Below are 19433 nucleotides of genomic sequence, written 5' to 3'. Positions count from 1 at the left end.
TCCTTTGCTCAGGGAATATGTGCCCCATAGGACTCCCAGATGTTCCAGAAGCAACTTATTTGGGGATCAAAATTACAGCTTTGGTAGACAAAATTCCTGATTTAAATATCGCCCCAATAATAGAAAATATTAATAAAAAATTGGAGAGGCTAGATCACCTGCACCTCTCCTTATATGGGCGAAGCAATGTTATCAAAATGCTGGTCCTCCCTAAATTTTTATATCTCTTCAGGACTATCCCTCTTGAATTTTCTTCGTCTTTTCTAGCAAGGATAGAGAAGATATGTTTTAGATTTCTTTGCAGGTATCGCAGACCAAGAAGAGTGGATAAATGGATGACCTATCCAAGACACTGGGGCAGATGGGCCATACCCAGTTTTCTTCTCTATTACTGGACATCTATTTTAGAACATATTGGCATTCCGCTTGTGGGAGATAAGGCTGAAATCCCGTTGGAAGCTAGACCGACTATATATGAATGAGGGTTGGGGAGTGAAGCTAAGGGTTGTTTGGTCAGGATATTGGAACCCAGCTTTTTTAAAAAGACCAAATAAAAAATACTGAAAGCTGCTATAAGGTGTGGAGACTGATACGGAGGAAATTGAAGGTCCCAAACTTGAATGTATATACCCCACTCTCTGCTTCAAGCACCCTGCCACCAATTTTTCAGAATCAAGTCACTTTCAGATGGGGGAGCAATGGAATTCACTCTCTGGGTGATTTTTATAGGGAAGGCCAACTTGCATCGCTTACATATCTGCAGGAAGAGTTTGGGTTGGGTAAGTGAGATTTCTTTAAGTATTTGTAGATTCAGAGATTCCTGGGGGGAAATAGGCACATATTGGCTTTAAATTTAGAAAAGATACCTTTGGTGGAAATAGTACGGAGGAAGTCCCGGATTGGGAAAATCTATCAAAATTTGCTCAAAGGTTTCCCAGACGATATTGATGTTCTGAATAAAAATGGGAGTGTGGGCTTGGGGGGCAGTAATTAATATTGAGGATTCATTAGAACTATCCAATCAGATACTGATAACTGGAAGACTCAGGAGACAACATTTTATGTCTGTCTTTGACCTTTATTACACCCCAACAAAGATATCTAAATGGGGGGGAATGAGGGGAGGAAAATGCAGTATATGTGGTTTGCAGGCAGCCAGTTCTATACACATGTTTTACTCTTGCCCTAAAATTGATTTTTTTTTAAATGGGAGAGTAGGCTTGGGGGGGGGCAGTAATTAATATTGAGGATTCATTAGAACTATCAAATCAGATACTGATAACTGGAAGACTCAGGAGCCAACATTTTATGTCTGTCTTTGTCCTTTATTACACCCCAGCAAAGATAGCTAAAAGGGGGGGGGGGGTGAGGGGAGGGAAATGCAGTAGATGTAGTTTGCAGGCAGCCAATACTATATACTTGTTTTCCTCTTGCCCTAAAATTGATATTTTTTTACAGAATGTTGAAGTTTTTTTTAACTACAGTTTTAGGGGTCTCGTATCAATCACGCCAACTCTTCTAATCTTGGGATTAGTAAATAATACAGAGTCAAATAAGAGGGCGAGGTCAGAGAAAGGGTTTGTGTTTATTGCAATGACCATTGCCTGCTTATGTATTACCTCTCAATGGATAAATAGTGACCCACCAATCTTGTCCAGCTGTCGGTCAAGGGTGCTGACTATTTATAATATAGAATCCTCAGTAGAAAAGTTAAGAGGACAAAGGAAAAAAGAGCTGAGGCTGAAAATCTGGGCTCCTATTGCAGGATTGGTGAATCAATAATCACCAGGTAAAACGATTCCGAAATACACAATTTCTCTATGTATTTAGGGGAAAGTTGGCAAGGGTGCAGCAGGCCAAGACAGGTATGGTCAAGGTAACTCTGTTCTTTTCCTGTGATGCCTGCTTTCTGATTACATTATTAAGTGAATCAGTGAATTGAATATCAGACTACTCTGTTTATTGCACAGGCACTTTCTTCCTCTGTAAGTTATAATGGACGGGGAGATATGAGCTTCTATTCCTTGTACAGACTGAATGAATTGTTTGGTTTTAATTGGCAATCTTGCATTTTTATCTCTTCCTGCTTTCGCTACTGTTTCTTAATGTCTTATTTATGTTGCGATGAATTGCCGTGACAGGTACTAAATAATTTTTTTGCAATGGGAACAAATTCAATAAAAATATATATTTAAAAAAAGGAATAGAAAATGTTTTTCCCTCAACCATTGCATCAGCTAATTGCTTTGTCCTCAGCATGGCATGAGTTATGAAAAAAGTCACTGTATGGTAATACAGAATTCAGAGATTCAGAATGAACCAAGAGCAAAAGTTGTCAATTTAGATGAAATCAGGTAAAACCTGAATGAAAGTGGCAGTAGACACCTAAAAATAGACCTTGGGCAAGATCACAAAATGTTTGCTTGATTCTGTTATATGGCATTGGTGGCAAGACGGCAGTGCTTGACACAAGCAACGTTAATCACCATATTAAAAAAGCAGATCTATCTGTGAAGGTGGTGATGAATGCCAAGCATATTTGTGGGTATCCGAAGTGTTAAATTTAGTTAAGATGGTGATGCGATGTGTTGTTTTTCTGCTCCTGTGTATCTGTGCTGCATTATTGCATTGCTTTATTGTTATGTTGTACTGTGGTCATTGTGTTGTGCTTCGTTTTGTTGGGTTGTACCCTGTTATGTTGTTGTTGTGTTCTTAATTGTGTTGTGTTATGTCATTATGTTGCTTCATGTTGTGCTCATTACCTACTTTAGATATATCAGCAAACACTGCTACATTTCCAGTCAAAAGCAAAACATTCCTGTATGGTTTTAGTAATAAACAACCATTTAACACTGTCTAAGCTAGTAAAATACCACTGCTTCACTTATTCAGCTACTAAGGACAGGCCAAAATGGTGGCAGAGGCAAGTCCCTAAATTCATAATTCAGGTGTGACTTTATGTGATATTGCCTTCGTTCCAGTGAGTAATAATTGCCAATTTAGGTTTAGGAAAATGTGCACTTATTTTTAATTAACTTTATTATTTTGTCTTCGTTTTCCGAAATCTTTGTTTTCGTAACATATCCTTGCTTTCTTCACCCTCTCACCCACCTGCGAAAACTGTGGTGAAGTGCTGTCTTTCCTATAATTTCTGCAGCATTTACATATATATTTTAATGATGTAACAATTTCCTGTTGTCACATAAGAGGGGGAGGGATGGATTGCCTCGTTTTTGGGCATTGTCAAGACTGGATTGGAAGTGATTGGCCCCTCTCTGTCAGGTGTTGCATCCATTGTTTTTTGCATTTGTCAAGGGAAAATTCTTTGTAAGTGATTGTGGACCCAATTTGGTATAAAACCTATCTATTGTTCTATCTTTAAGTATCTTGGCTGTTTAGATTATATGTACAGCAAAATACATGTAATTCTTATTTTAGGTAGTAAACTCTCCAAGTCTTGGCTGTCCTCCTCCGACTTTTGGTTCCACACGAACACATTGCAGCAAATAAAAAAAATTCTTAGCTGTGTATCTGTAGTTTTCACCTCAGGGGCACTGAACAGAAATTATTTTAAGGCTTCAAGTGTAAACTGTACCCTTCAGCTTGTCACTGAGCTTACAAGTGCTTGCCAACTTTATCTGAACTTCACATTTTTTAAATTAATTTTTACTTTCCTGTAAACATTTCAATAGCACTGTTATTTTTCATTTTAACTGCCAGGTTATGTGTCAAATCAATCTCTTTCTTTCTCACAGGAATCCATTAGCCATTGCCTGACACTGCACCCAAGGTTGTCATTCTATTGTCACACTTATAGATTTTGTTTTCAGGCTGCTCACCCTTTTTTTCTAATACCCGCCTCTCTGTTTGAAATGTGAAAATATAGGTCAGCATTTCTGGATCAATTTTTTTCCTAAGCCTGGGTTAGGGTGGCGTTGCTGTATTCTGATCATTGCAAACAGCAATTCAAATGTAAGCAATGTCATTGTTCTGTTACATTATATTATGCTATCTGGTTTGTATGGACTGTAACAGTCTTGCTTTCACTTAAGATTACAAGAGTCACCTAATTTAATAGATGCTGCATAAAAATGACCAGAGGGCGAAGGCTGGTAAATAGAACTCCTCAAGTGAAGGACTCTAGAAAGTATGAAGTGATGCTCTAAAAACTAGAACCACAGAGGTACTGCTCTTCTACCTCCAAAGGATACTTGACCAAAGATTACTGGATGGCCAAGGACTATCCATGCTTCTTCACTGTGGCATTACATTGCTCTTGTATTAATAAGAGTGGCTTTAGTGTCCTTATGAGGCATAAAACAGGCAAAATCAGCAAATGAGACGCAGACAGAAGCATTGTTTGTAAGAAGACTGAAGCAAAGGAAATATGAGAAAATCTGGTTGAGCACCAGTCAATAACACCTCAGCCCATTACTGATATTTACTCGCTGCTATCTTTAACTAACGTATGCTTTTACTATTTCTAATTTAAAAGAACAATACGATGATAGATAAATATTTTCCAATGTGTTAACTCTCTATTTCTTTATTTGTCTTCTAGCTCTACATGAATTTCCCAGTGACATATTCTCAAATGAAGATAGAAGGCATGGAGCAATCGTCCTTCACGTCTTCTGTGTAAGTAACACCACACATTTTGTCATATTTATTTTATAGAGTCCAAGATTCAGAACATATAGAATGTTTGCAGTTTCAAATTACATCTCTATAGTTATCAATTCCTTAACCCAAAAGTTCAAAATTTGAAACACTCCGAAGGTCATACATGCTTAATACTCTGATTCCACCAGCATGATGATTAGTACTGAGAAAAAAACCTAAATGGTTGATCTTACAAAAACATGCAAATGTCTCTTATTGAGGTATTGAAAATGTAAATGCCTCATATTGGGTTAATCCGTTATCTCAGTTGACAAAGTGAGGCATATATTTTCCTGTACACATTACCAACCATGATAGAGTTACCACAAAGCTTTTCATAACGGGAGTTACTGGAGGGACTATAAATTAATTAAGTAACTGCTCATTTTCAAGCAGCGCACATCACAAATGTTTTATTTTTTCTAAAACAAACTCCCAAAGTTGGAGTTTGTTGTTAAAAAACAAACAAATAATGACCTCGACACCCTAGAAGTTTATGGGTTTTTTTCTGTTCAGGACCACCATTTTTTTCTTTGTAGAGTGAATTGGGGCTGTTACTCTAATTTTTTTGCAGTTGAGCCAGCACCTTCACCCGTGGAAATGTGATTGTTTTCCTGACTCAAAATATAGCCGGCGAACGTGCTGGCCAAACTCTAGATAACCTCAACAATTCTTGCTCTTTCTTGTGAAAGTGCTAAGGAACTTGTTTGTACAAGAGAGAAGAGTGTTTGTTTCATCACTGATCAGCTATTTACAGACTTCTTTCATTTTGCAGATGCACTTGAAAACATTTCGTCTCAAGGGGTTTTGGAACAAAAAATGTGGTAAAACTGCACCCGTAGCAGGACTCGTACAAATGGGTGTAGATTTTTCTTTTATTGCTATTTATTGCTGCACCACTATCCATTTCAGGCATACTACTGGCAATGTCACCTGACAATTATTTACATTGCTATTTCCCCAGCTCCAAATTATAGACAAAGTACCTCCATGTGGTGAAGCTCCTTGCCATGCAAAGCCACAAAATATAGGTTGTTCACCTCCCCATCCTGAAACCGTATTTACTTCACCTCTTTGATGGAGCAAAGCTTCAACAATTTCCAAGGAGGGAAAGGCATGTGGAATGCTAGCACCCCTATACTGGTAGGTAATCAACAACTCTCAAGCTAATCCATGCCTTGATTCACTCAATGCGCACGCCTTGCAAATGGTTTAGTTTTCAGTAATTGTATGTACTCCTTGTATACACTTACACAGCACTAAATGCATTTATGCCTGCTAGGTATCCTTTTGTAGATATGTAGCAGCTGTAAAATAGAGCCATTTTTATCAGTAAGCTTAATTTTATGGACAAAAACGGTTTTGTAAATCTCTCTCACCATACAGCAACAGAGATACATGGTTGATTGAATTTCCCACAGTGCTACAGTTGGATACGGGTCCACAAGTGGCCTTACTCAGTCTGGAAAAAAATACTTCTGATAGAGGAGCAGGAGATTTCTGCAAAGTACCTTGTGGGCCAGGTTGCTAACTCATCAGTTTGTAGGACAGATTCAATTTTCTCAGTTTCAAATTGGAGTATAATTCTGATGCATGGTTTATGCCACTAATGATGGTTAGCATTACTCTTAATTCTTATTGCATTGCCCCCTCTGTGGAATCCTCAGTAAAGACAGGTGTGCATCCCAGTATTTGTGAGCTTGTTTGTATTATACTAAGATATTTTGTCACAATTGACCCTATTTAGTATTATGAAATTCAGGTGAGAGGATGCTGACTTGCTTGTCCTAGACTGATGGTGGGATTGACGGAATCTAGCAAATGAGAAGCACTTTGTTATAGGGAACTACATAGAGATATACCATCCTCAGCATGGAATCTATTTTAACATAAATTCAGAAGGTCCATGTGTTACATTGAGAGCTGTCAGTCATGGTTGAATAATTTTTACCTGGGTACATAAAGAGGCTCATGTGGTGTGGATAAACATTTCTAATGTCTGTGATGTCACAGTCACATCTGTACTCATCTCTTTGATGGGAAACATGATCTAGTATCAATGAACATGCCTAATTGCCATATGCTAGCTGTTGCATTACATTTACTTCTTTAAATCACCTTCCAGCAAATCAAATATGGGTGACAAATGAATTAGGTAGAAAGGGGGCGTTTACACAGGTACATTTACTCATGAGTAAATCTGCATGTGTAATTATCTTCTAATACTTTTGAGTAACTTTACTGCTTTTGGCTATTAACCATTTACAAGTGTAAATCTATTCAGAAGTGTAGACGTTCATGTCTTTATCATCTGAATTCAGGAGGTGGAACCGAATATAAGAGTGTAAAGTTACTACTTGACATTTTCACATATAGGCAGAGGTCTCCACTACCAGGGCAGAGAACTGCCTATGGTGAAGTATAGAAACAAGTTTAAAAGTTTATTGAACTTAGAAAGAATTAGTAAAACTATTTTAATGGTAAATAATAATGCAAATTATTTTTAAATATTTGTTTTAAATGCAGAAGCAAATAGAAGAATGGTACAGCATTAACATAACTTTAATTAAGTATGTAATTATTTTTAATATACTGAATTAAATGAAAAAACAATTCTTGAGATTTAAGTAAAAACACGCAGCAACCTGTATAATACCATTTATATTTATTTACTATGTAGTAACAACAAAGTATATAATTAATTTATCATAATGCAATAATGTTTCACAAAAAGTTATATTAATGTTTACATTAAAAAATAGCATATTTTATAATAAACTAATATTTGAGTTTTATTTATACATTTTTTAAGATTAGGTTAAATGTACCTATATTTAAAAAAAGATAGAATAAGTTCATTAATGTTTGCATTAGTTCCTATGAGCTTCTATCTTATGGCCATGTCTCCAATATTTTCCCTAGGAATGAGTTACAGTACCAATGGTTGGCCATGTGTGGTGCTGGATTTACTCCAGTTTTATGGAGAGGGGTGAGCAACCCAAAGTACCCTTGCGGGCTTGGACAATTAGTATGTTTAAAGAATGGGCCAGCAAGGGATTTTATTTGAAAATTATCAATTTCAGCAAGAGAGGGGACTCAGGTTGAATTGGGTACCCACACTATCATTAGTTAGTAGCTGAATATAGTTTCTTTGATACAATTAAATGAGTTACCACACTAACACAATAAAAAAAATTGAATTGAAAGAATACGAAAAACCAGGTTGTTGATTGAAAAGATTATTATTTTCTTTAGAAAAGGAAAATTCAGTCAATGTTTAAAAAAGGGGTACAAAAAATGCATTTGGGACACAGAAGGAGTATCTAAAGTGCTCCAATCAAAACATCACAAAATAAGTCTATGCTGCCAAGTCTAATCCTGCTCACTACTCATTAGTTAACATTGATTTTCTTATATTGATTTGAAATCATTGTGTTATTATTCATTGGCAGCATAGACTTATTTTGTGATGTTTTGATTGGAGCACTTTAGATACTCCTTCTATGTCCCAAATGCATTTTTTGTACCCCTTTTTTAAAAATTGACTGAATTTTCCTTTTCTAAAGAAAATAATCTTTTGAATCAACAACCTGGTTTTTCGTATTCTTTCAATTCAATTTTATTTATTGTGTTAGTGTGGTAACTCATTTAATTGTATCAAAGAAACTATATTCAGCTACTAACTAATGATTGTCTGGGTACCCGATTCAACCTGAGTCCCCTCTCTTGCTGAAATTGATAATTTTCAAATAAAATCCCTTGCTGGCCCATGGATTTACTCCAGGTCAGAATTGGAGTACATTTACTCATCATCATCATCATCATTGATAACTTTATTTCGGTCAACACAGACCATAAAAGTGCAGATAAAATACATACATACAAGCACAGAATAAATAGAACAATAAATAGTATTTCCAATATATTTTGAGCCTAAAATGGATTAAACCTTAGTAGTTATCAAGATATACAAAGTAAAGTGAATAAGTATACACTGTAGTTATAAAATACTTTTCCGTCTGCGCCACATACCAAGTAGGAACTGTGAGACAACAAAAACAATAGGGGGGTGGGTGTCATACCTTAGGACCCTACAAGCTTGTGCACATTGACTAAAGCCTAAGTTCCTACAAAGTGGGTTCAACCAATATTTCCTTGCTGCCTGATAAGCTATGCAGAAAAACAAAATGCGGGGTACATTTACTAATGTTTTGGGTTCTTTTGCCTGTTGTAGCCTCCAAAGTGCAGTTTGTGTATAGCAGTTTAGGGGGGTGCAAGTGCCACCCAAACCCCCTCCCTATCCCTACCTTGACACACCTTCCTCTTGCCATAACCCCTCGCACCTAGCCATAAATAGTCCCCATTTTCTGGTCCCTCCCCCATTCATCTCACCTTTAATACTAAATAATGCATACCTATGTGTGCAGACGTGTAGATCTCTGCATGTAGCTTAGTGAGTATAATTTTGTATTACATTAGTTGTACTATTGTAGTACCATTAAACGTACTCCAAAATGCAATTTGTGACTAGGCCCAATAGTTTCTATGTGGCTTGTCTTTACCTTTTTTCATGTTTTTACAATTAAATTGTAGCCAGGGCTGATATTGACAGGGGCCACTTCATTGCTGTCAATGTAGCTCTCACAATTCCAGTGTTCAAATAATTAAAATTAGATTTAAGACCCAAAGGCAATTCCTATGTTTATGAATGGGTCCTAAGTAAGAGAAAACTGAGGTGTGGCCATGAAAATAACCAACTAGTGTTTCTATTTTGATTACTGAAGTCTCATTTGAGTCCATTTGAATAGTTTACGGCCAGTGGCTAGTAGCCCTATGGTGTCACTGCACACTGGCACAATCGTAATGGCTAAACCATTCCTTAGGAGTCCACCAGCTATCACCTTCATATTCCCTAATGTACACCTCATAGTGTTAAACAAATTAAATTGGTGATTCTATCTCAAGCAATACATATTTTCAATGGGAAATATTTTGAAAGCAATATGGTCATTGTGTAATCTTAAATGACTGCTTAAAATAAAAGGAATTTCTTCTCCCAACTAAGATGGATGAAAGACAATGTTCATGTATACATACTACTAATATAGTGTACTTACCAGACTGGATGTTTAATAAGGCTATGCACACTGCCACCAGTATAACAAAAGAATATTTGCATATGATGCTTTAGAGTCTAAGTGGAAAGCTGCAACACATGTTTCATTTACAAGCTGCACCTTACGCCTTCTTTCTTACATATATTGGGAATAAGCCATGTGTGTGTGCCCAGCATGGAACTTCTACTCTACAGTACAGAAAAGAACAAGCCATGTGCTATTAGCCCAATAATCGGACCAAGTGTTCTGATCCTGCATATCACCAGCAGGGCCGAAGTACTTTTACCACTCAAGGCCCAGTAAGTCCTAAAAAGCATTACCACAGTTACAAACCCCATCAGAAGAGCAACACAGCTGAACATCAATTGTTCATGTAAAGCTTTTCTTACACAGGCCCACAAAAGCAACATTCATCAGGAAATAATAAAGGACCTACAACTAGGGAACAACTCTGTAGAAAGTACTGAAATGCCTAGCTTTCTATCAGCAATAGAGAAAGAGGACACCTGGTATCCTGCAAGATCAAGTGAGTAGGCAGAGGTGGGATTATTACAAGTTATGTGTTATGCCAAGTTGTGTTTCATATACAGCTGCCTAAGAAGAAATTTCATCTTTGAATTGATTCCCCTTTATTTTGCAGTTAAATTAAGCTATCTGTCTTATCTCTAATTAAAATGGCTTAAATGCTTTGCCTGTCTTCAGTATGCCCAAGAATAGGCATAAATGGTAATATGTTGCTTCCCATATTCACAATATTCGTATAGTCCTATTACCTCAGTGCCCCCATGCTCAAAGCATTCACTCAAAGCAACTTATAATATTCTCCACCTTTTTTCCATCATCTTTGACCCACCACTCCTTATAGTAAGTGGCTTGATTGTTAATACCTCCATGAACCCCTAGCTGCCTTATGAGTGGTAAAGGGAAATATATAGCCATCCTGTTCATATCTTTTTTCTCACATCCTTTCATGGGGCCTGATCCTCTGTCAGAACTGCTTGCCCTTTGACCTCCTGTTCTTGTTTCACTTTGTTGTATAACAACTCATGACTTAACATAGGGACATCCACAACTCACAATTGATGTCTATTTTTTTACAGAGTTTTATACAGCGCTAACTTGACCTGAAGGTATCGGGGTATCATCAGAGCGCTTTACATAGTACCAGTTCCGTTACATGAGGACACATTCATTTTTGTTAGGCACAGGGAGATTAAGTGATTTGCCCAGAATCACAGGATGTTCAGCGTCATTGTAGAGACTCGAGCCCAGTTCCCCAGATTCGAGGTCAACCGCCCTAGCTGTTAGGCAAACTCCTCTTTTATTCCTATACAATGCTTTGAGTCCTTTTTCTGTTTCAAGAAATGTGTGCGCATTTGCCTGAAATAGATGGCTGTTGACTCATATACATTGTTCAGTGTATTGAATTACTAAAGAATAAATAATGGTTTAAAACATTTCTCAAATAGGATCCTGTTTTGAATTGGTTTTCTAAGCCACAGTTTTGGAAGAACCGGAACTCCACAAAGCAATAATTATCCTAGGGTGGAATATGTCTCCATAGAGCATTTTCCTTTCTTTCCTCACTCAGGTTCTAATCATTGCATTGAAATAAGGGAACTGTGTTCAGAAATGAGAGAGCAGGATCAAACTGTCTATTTGCAAGACCAACGGTACTCTGGTAGCTAGAACCATATGTTTCACATGGTAAGCAGTGCTCATGTAACTATTGCTAAGGATGGCAAATACATAAAGGAGACATCTGAGAATAAAATATTCACTTGTAAATCAGATTGTTTGATTATGTGTACAATCATGCAATCTGATTGACACATGATTCTTTTATTCTCAGTTGTCCATCGTGATGATAACCTCACTCTAAATAATTGTGTTTTGGGGTCGAAACATCGACAGACAACTACTACAGTGGACTGTTTTTAAATTGATCTAGGATCTGAACACTCTCAATGAGAGTGTCTGCTTTTCCATTTTAATGTCCTTTTCAGTCGCATGCAAATACTTGCATAATATATAGCACTTGCTCACAAATTATTCATTCTTTCACATTCACTACACCATCACACTCTTAGGAGCATATTAACTTTAAAATTGATTAATAAAACAGAGTTCTTGTTTGCAACAATACAATCACATTGTGAAATAACAATTAAATTGGAGATCTCATTCTGAACCTTACTAATGAATGTTTTTTGTAAACTATTGCTGTGAAAGTCAAGGATTTTTGGATGGAAAAATGGTTCACTGTTGTTCATTTAGTAAGAACGTACAACATTCTCTTTTATTATAGGTGCTTTCATAATATGGCCTACTCTAACCATTGATATTGCATGTGATGGTCAATTACATTGCAGTAATAAGACTGTTTGGCAAACCTATTTTTCATTGTTATTTAATTGTTTATACTATATTAGCATGGCCTTGAAGCCAAAATTACCATAACAACTTGCCAATGTCACAAAAAACGATGGCCAACATTTGAGCTAAATTTAGACAGTTATTATAATTTGAGTTCAGGCAATATTGACAATAGTGTCTCCAGACAGGGTTCTGTCAATGGAGTTCGCTGGCTGTTTGAACTATATGTTCTAGAAGTTTTTTCGATCACAAAATCCTGCTACGCATTCTTTACTGCAGCTGTGGCATTGGGCCCTTGCCCAATTGCACAGACTTCTCATGGACGAAACAGTCCAATTTATATTGTTATCTACCAAATATCAACACTGCAGTCATCAGGACCTTTTCAAATTAGATCATAGTTTCAACATTTTCCTCTATCGGGTTTGGCTGGGGATCCATTTTTGCTCAAGGGCCACAAGCTTGGATAGAATTGCAATTCAAATTCATCTACGTTTGCCTGGAGTTTGGAAAGAAATAATACCCTTCTGTTTAGTTCACTGTAAAATAGACTCTTTGTTTTTGACTTTGTATCCAATGTTGCATTATCTGCTACCTTGTGCCATGAGACCCCTGAGGTTAAATTGAACAGTGTACAAAAAAGATAGCAAAACAAAAAATAACATGAGAATAGCACATGTAAGAGATAGATCGATTTCACCATTTTTAAATAATTTGTGCCCAGATGAGAACCCCATTTCATTGTTTAATTTAGGCCTTCTGACACCTCTATATGACTGATCCAAGCACCTAGGGCATAGCCATTGTAGGAAAGTAGGATCTTTCTTTCTTTTATGGCTGCCCCTCTTTTTGCCTGGTGTCAGTATGTGTTAACTGTAGATTGCTGGGATCCTGCTAACCTGAAGCCCATCATCGTTGCTCTCTCTCCCTAAATGGCTTTGGTAAATGCTAAGGTGCCTCCACAATTGGCTACTGGCATACCCTCATAAGTCACTAGTTATATGGTACTGAGGTACCCAGGGCATAGGTACACCAGGCGTATCCCATGGGCTGCAGCATGCATAGTGCCACCCATGGGAGGCTACTTAAACTCTGACTACAGGCCTGCCATAGACTTGCACCCCTCACAACAAATAAACCTTTCCTTATATCTGAGGTCACTGTACTTGAAAACTATAAGTCACTCCTATGGTAGGCCCTTCATTTCTAAGGGCAGGGTGCTTGGTTATAAGTGTGAGGGTGCCCCTGCATGAGCAGGATACCCCTACAAACTCCCGAGTTGATTCTCCATGCTTTGTAAGTGCGTTCATCCATTTTATGACATATAGTGGACATCAGCCATTATGAGAGGTCTAACTATATAACAGCTGTGCCGAACCTGGTCATTTTTGGCATCAAACATGCTGTAATATAAGCCCAACACTGATTTTGGTGTTGGAGGTATGATCCCAATGTAGTGGGCAACTCCTTAGAGCAGCACCCTGTACTCCCAGTTACAGCCTTTCAGGGTCAGCCAGCAAGCAAGTGCACCGCCGCCGACCACATACACTGCTCTTCCCTGCTGCTGCTGAGCTGAGCTTGAGCAGGAAAGGTAGAACAATAGTTTTCCTGGCACAGGAAGTTGTGACCACCTCCCAGACAGGACTTAGTGTATTTGGCTGGGGTAGGGGTGCTTTCCGGCACCACCAGACTGCATTGAAGGGTACATTTGGTGCCCTCCTTTTATTCTCCGGTTTGAGCCAGTTCAGGAAACCTTGGTTCCCTGTCTGGTGTGAAACTGGACAAGGAAGTATCCTCCCCTCTATCCACCCCCTCTTCTGGAAGGGACCCCTGAGTTGTTCCAACCCTTTCCTTGGGTATTTAAGGGCTGCAGTGTGGGTGAGTCCTCAGATTCATCATGGAACAAGACTCACCTCTGAACCCAAGACACTCTTTGACTGGCTAGACCCTTGGACTTTGCTGGACTTCAACTGGAATGAGACTACATTAAGGAAGACTCATGCTGCTCCTGGTCTAGCTGTCCTGTAAGTATTCTGCCTTGTCTGTGTCTGTTCTTTTCTCAGGATCTCCATGGACCTGTGAGCCTCAAGGCCATCTGAAGAAATCTCCCTTGGAGTTATGGTGTCACTCTCCTGCATCTGCAGGCACCACATCAAAGCTGACCGTTGTGCTGTTCCTGTTGTCCTACAGACTTCATGAGGTCCAGCAATACAGGTGGTTGTCTTCCCGGGAATTTGGAGGACAGTGTCCCTCATCGGAGCCGCTGGGACCAAACCCCTGATGTCGAAGCCATGGCAAAGGCTTTTTGGCTCTGCACTCATGAGAGCTTCGGGCTACAAGAAGCTCTAGCCTCCCGTATCTTATCCCTAGAAGAACAGTGTCCTCTTTCCATCCTTTGCATTTTGGGCCTTTATCTTTGGTGAGATACCTGAGGTCCTGGACCTTTGGCCTGTGGGTCTTCTCGAGGGTTCTTTTCTGCTTTGGTGGGTTTGCTTGCGTGGGGCCTGCTCTGACTCTTCTGCATGTGGTGAGTCCCTTGGACCTTGCTGATCCCTACAATTGCATCTTTTCATCTTCCACAACAGTTGCGGCTACCAAGGCTTGTTGGTGCTCCCGCCGGACACCGACCACCTAGAAACAGACATCTGATGTGGGACAGCTCGTGTACGGTTCCTGGTCTTCCATAGCATCTCCAAATCCCCACAGCTTTAGCAACAAGGTCTTCACATCTTCCTGATAAATGTGGGCAATGTGCTTCCGTGCCTCCTGGTCACCTCCGAGTAGCATAGACTCTGTCCCCTCTACTTGTAGGTTCTCTTCTTCAAGAATCCACCCTTGGATTCCACTGGACATCTTCACAGACTTCTCCAGTGGCACTTCTTCTTAAGTTGCCGATTGTCATCTTCAAGAGGTACTGACGTTACTTTACCTATAAGCACTCGGCTTCTCTGATGCAGGCAACCTGGTTTCTGGGGGATCCACGGGTGGGGTGCCTTTCCAAACTTCCGCCCTACAAAGGTTTTCTTTGGGGTCCTCTGGGAAGGGTCCTTTTTCTTTAAAACTGCAACGGCGACTTCGCAATTGACTTTTATTGAACACACAGCTGTGTTTCCACTCTGCACACAGCCTCCTTGGGTCCCTGGGTACTTGCCTCGGGTGGTTCCAGGTTCTCCAAGCTCTTCCAAGTACTTATGTCCAAGACCGTTTCTCCTTTGCAGTTTGCATTCCACTTATTTAGCATGTGGTTTGGTCTCCCCCTGGAGACCAGTGTATATTTGTCCCATTTACCTGACTTTTTTGAAGTATTCTTATGTGTATTTTTGATATCTCCAGATAGGATATATACCAAGTGTTAGTGATTGTGTTGTGTAATAAATAGACTTATTTTTCATAAACACTGTATGGGTTCTTTCACACCTAGTCTACACTCTTGATTAAATGTGGTAAAACAAGCTGTTTTACATTCCTCCAAGATAAGCCTGAAGACTGCTCTCCACAGCCACCCCTGTGAGCGCTTTGAATGTTATCAAAGACCACTTAAATCACCATAAGGGTTGCCTGGATTAGTGTAAGATGCATAACTCCTTTAAGTTTCCATCACTCAAATTAATTTCATATTTCAACATACTAATTCACTGCTAATCCTTTATGGTTTCCGGAGTGGCGTGCTACACGCAGAAAAAGTGCTTTGATGCATCATAAGGGGTATTAAGTGCTTTATAAATGCAACCCTTTTTCCCTCTTCTATCCCTCCACTATCCTGCCACTATCCTTCTCATTCCAAATAACTGACTAATCCTTTATGGGTACCAGAGCAGCAAGCTACTTGCAGAAAAAAAACTTCAACATCTTATTAGGGGTAGCAAGTGCTATATAAATGGAAACCTTTTTCCCTGTTCTATCCCTCCACTATGCTTCTCAATCCAAATACCTAACTAACATATCCACCACTCAAATTTCTTTCGTATTTCACTGTACTAATTCACTACTAATACTTTATGGGTTCTGGAGTAGCATGCTGCTCTCAGAAAAAGCGCTTTGACGCCTCATCAGGGGTAGTAAGTGATATATAAATACAAACATTTTCCCTCTATCCCTCCACTATCCTTCTAGATCCAAATAACCGACTAACATATTTACCACTCAAATTGCTTTCATATTTTCACTATCCTAATTCACTACTAAACCTTTATGGGTTCTGAAGTAGTGTGATACTTGCCGAAAAAACACTTTAGCACCTTATCAGGGGTAGCAAGCCCTTTTCCCCCTTCTATCCCTCCACTATCCTTCTCAATCCAAATAAATAACATATCCACCACTCAAATTACTTTCATATTCCACTGTACTAATTCACAGCTAATCCATTATGGGTTCCAGAGAAGCGTGCTACTCACGGAAAAAGTGCTTTGACGCCTCGTCAGGGATAGTAAGCACTATATAAATACAATTACAATACAATACAATACAATACAATATACTAAGCTAGCCTCCAACAGCCATTGCATTCAATATAATCACTGTTTTAGTCAAGTATTATATTCACAACTTATACTGTACTGTGTTTCTTAGGACAACAAATCCTTGACTACCAAATACCTCTTGAGGTTATGTGATGTCTATGTCTGGAAACTGTGGATTGACATGCAACCAATAACAAGAATATAGAGTCTTAAGGTTAAGAAGTTGTATATTTTCCCAGTACTATGCTTTCATTCCTTGCTTTCCTTATTAACATGATCAATGGAACACTTTTGAAGATAAATCATGGTCTATAAGCATTCTTTGAATGCTTAGTTAAAATAGGCATATCTTTCAACTTTCTTAAATTCTTAAATTAGTATAAATTTCATTATGATACAATGCGTCTTTGCACAAGGCTATCTTTTCTATTCAGCAGACAAGTTTTCTGACTTTGCAAATGTTTTTTGGTTAGTAAAACTGTTGGAGCTCTGCTCTGTCCTTGACCACAATTTACAATCTACGTCAATCGGGTGTCACTAAAATATATCTGTTTCAATTCCTCCATAAACAGTGCTGGAGAATCTTTTGTGTTTTAAAAAAGTATTTAAAACATTGAAAAAATAGTTTAAATTATGTGATGTCTTGGAGAAAAGTAGTTTTGTTACCATGTAGAGACCAGGTCCAAGAAAATATGATATCTATTCTACAGAGAATATTAAAACGTAACCAATCTACCACTTCAACAGACAATTTAAAAAAACAGCCAACATTAATAAAATTCTTGGGCTTGCAAAAAAGGGGCATTGTTGGAGATGCCAGATGCCACATTTCTTCATATGTGTTTTGATAGCTCTAATATTCCTCAATGCTGAGAAGAGTTTATGATTGAATACAACTTATAATACCTTCTTCTTTATCCATACCTCCAAGGGAAATTTCGACAACTGATAATGCTAACTTTGAAAGATTAAACAGATATCAAAAACAACCTATCTTATAAGGTTTGATGTCCACATAATGAATTCTATCTCAAAACTGGAAATGCACCTAAAGCCTCATATTCACAATTAGCTCTTGTATATATGCAATTGGGCCCAATTTGAGAAAGTTTGCATTAGACTCAAAAAACCTGAAAAATGATCAATAATATACGCAAAGTCTTTTTGGATATGTTTGATTTCTGAAATTGTGTTTCTCCTTAGACATATGTGAATCAATAATAGTATTTGGACAAGTATTTTGGATATTTTAGATTGCGGAAATTGTGCTTACTTATAGAATAGTGAAACTACCCAGAAGAACTAGTCTACTACGCTTGATGATTTTATATTCATCTCTATGTGAACTATGACTTGTTACTCATTGTAATTAATTTTGTAATTTATTTTTGTTATATGTAATTCATAGTGCTTTGTTTTTTCTCTTCTATTAATGATTTTTTAATGTTCATGAAGTAGCTCATATTAAAATATGTTGTACACCAATGAATTACTGGTTATAGAGGCAGATTTATTTTCTGGTGGATGGCCAGTTGTTCCTCCCGGGCAACAGAGTAGAGCAGTGTGACTGCCATTCTGTTCAATGCATTTCACTGTTTTGTACACCTTCCGTCAACATGACAGAGCTCTGCACCAGACAGTTTTCTTTTTTTATTTGCAAAGATAAAATCCAGGAAATTTGATTTCTTTTTGAAAATAAAAATACAATTCTCCCCTTGCCATGGGAGTCGTCTCTAATGGCGAAGTAAGCATTTAGCATTTTTCAATGTCCATACCAGTAGGATTTTCCTGGTGGTGACGGGCAGTAAAAACTGACCTCTAATTCCCCCCATTAAGTCAGGTGGGCAGAATTACAGGTCAGAGTTTGACCCCCAATACTCCATAGCGCTGTTGGAGTAGTTAGATTGAGTAGTTGCCGCTGTGATTAAAATTACGGTAGCCTATATCTAAATCAGGTGGGTGAACCATTATATTGGCGGTAAGCACCTTGCGATGTTGCGCTGCCTGAAAAAGGAAAGGGCAGGAATACTCAGTATTTACCATTATACGGTGCATTCCTGTCCTTTCCTAGTTCTGGAGCACTTTTGACAGTCTAACACCAACGCAGGCACCCATACATCATGTTGCAAGGCTGCCTGCATTGTAGGCAGGATTGTTTTTGTGCAGGAAGGGTCCCATCCTGAAAGGCATTTTCCTGTTTCTGTTTGTGCTGCAGAATGCAGAACACATGGAAAGAGTAAAAAAGGAGGCGAAATAAAGATATTTATCCTTGTTATACCTCACATGGGGAGGCGTAGTATTTTGATGCATTCCCAGGTCTACCACTAATGGTAAATCTGGGAATGTCACCACTATGTGGTACCCACCCCCCAGAGTTACCCAAGGGAAGGAACTAGAGGCTATGGGATTTCAAGGGTGAACTGGTGCCCAACCTACTATGTGCACACAAATTGAGCTACCTGAGAATTGTATTTAGTTATGTTACAGTGTCTCTCTCAGCGCTGCTCAGTAGGAATGCTGGACATAAATAAAAAATTTAACAAGTTATCCTCACACAACACCAGGTGTCATGCTTCATCATAGGACAACCCTCACTCTTCAAAAACCCGGTTTGATGGAGAGCGGGCCTACACCTGAAGACAGGGAGGTACTTTCGAATTTAGAGTGGGCCTGTGTAAACAGTGAATTACAAACCAATGTGGCATCCTAAATCCTGTTTATTCATTGGACAAAACACTTGGTATTAAAAGATGAAAATGTGGGTATAAGGGGAATTAGTACTCCATCACCACTGTCACCGTTGTCATCATGTTTCTGC

At 38.5% G+C, this 19433-nt stretch overlaps 1 protein-coding gene across 1 annotated transcript in view; it reads left to right on the top strand.

Annotated features, from left to right (window-relative positions):
* Positions 1-19433, top strand: part of SLC24A3 (solute carrier family 24 member 3) — a 1194917-nt gene that overhangs the window by 604680 nt on the left and 570804 nt on the right. The window contains exon 3 of the mRNA XM_086926908.1: positions 4562-4638. Within this exon, the coding sequence (XP_086783034.1) occupies positions 4562-4638 (77 nt within the window). The remainder of the gene's footprint in view (positions 1-4561; positions 4639-19433) is intronic.

The sequence above is a fragment of the Lissotriton vulgaris genome, chromosome 6, assembly GCF_964263255.1.
Source record: "Lissotriton vulgaris chromosome 6, aLisVul1.2, whole genome shotgun sequence".
NCBI lineage: Eukaryota > Metazoa > Chordata > Amphibia > Caudata > Salamandridae > Lissotriton > Lissotriton vulgaris.
This window is presented reverse-complemented; position numbering and strand designations above follow the sequence as displayed.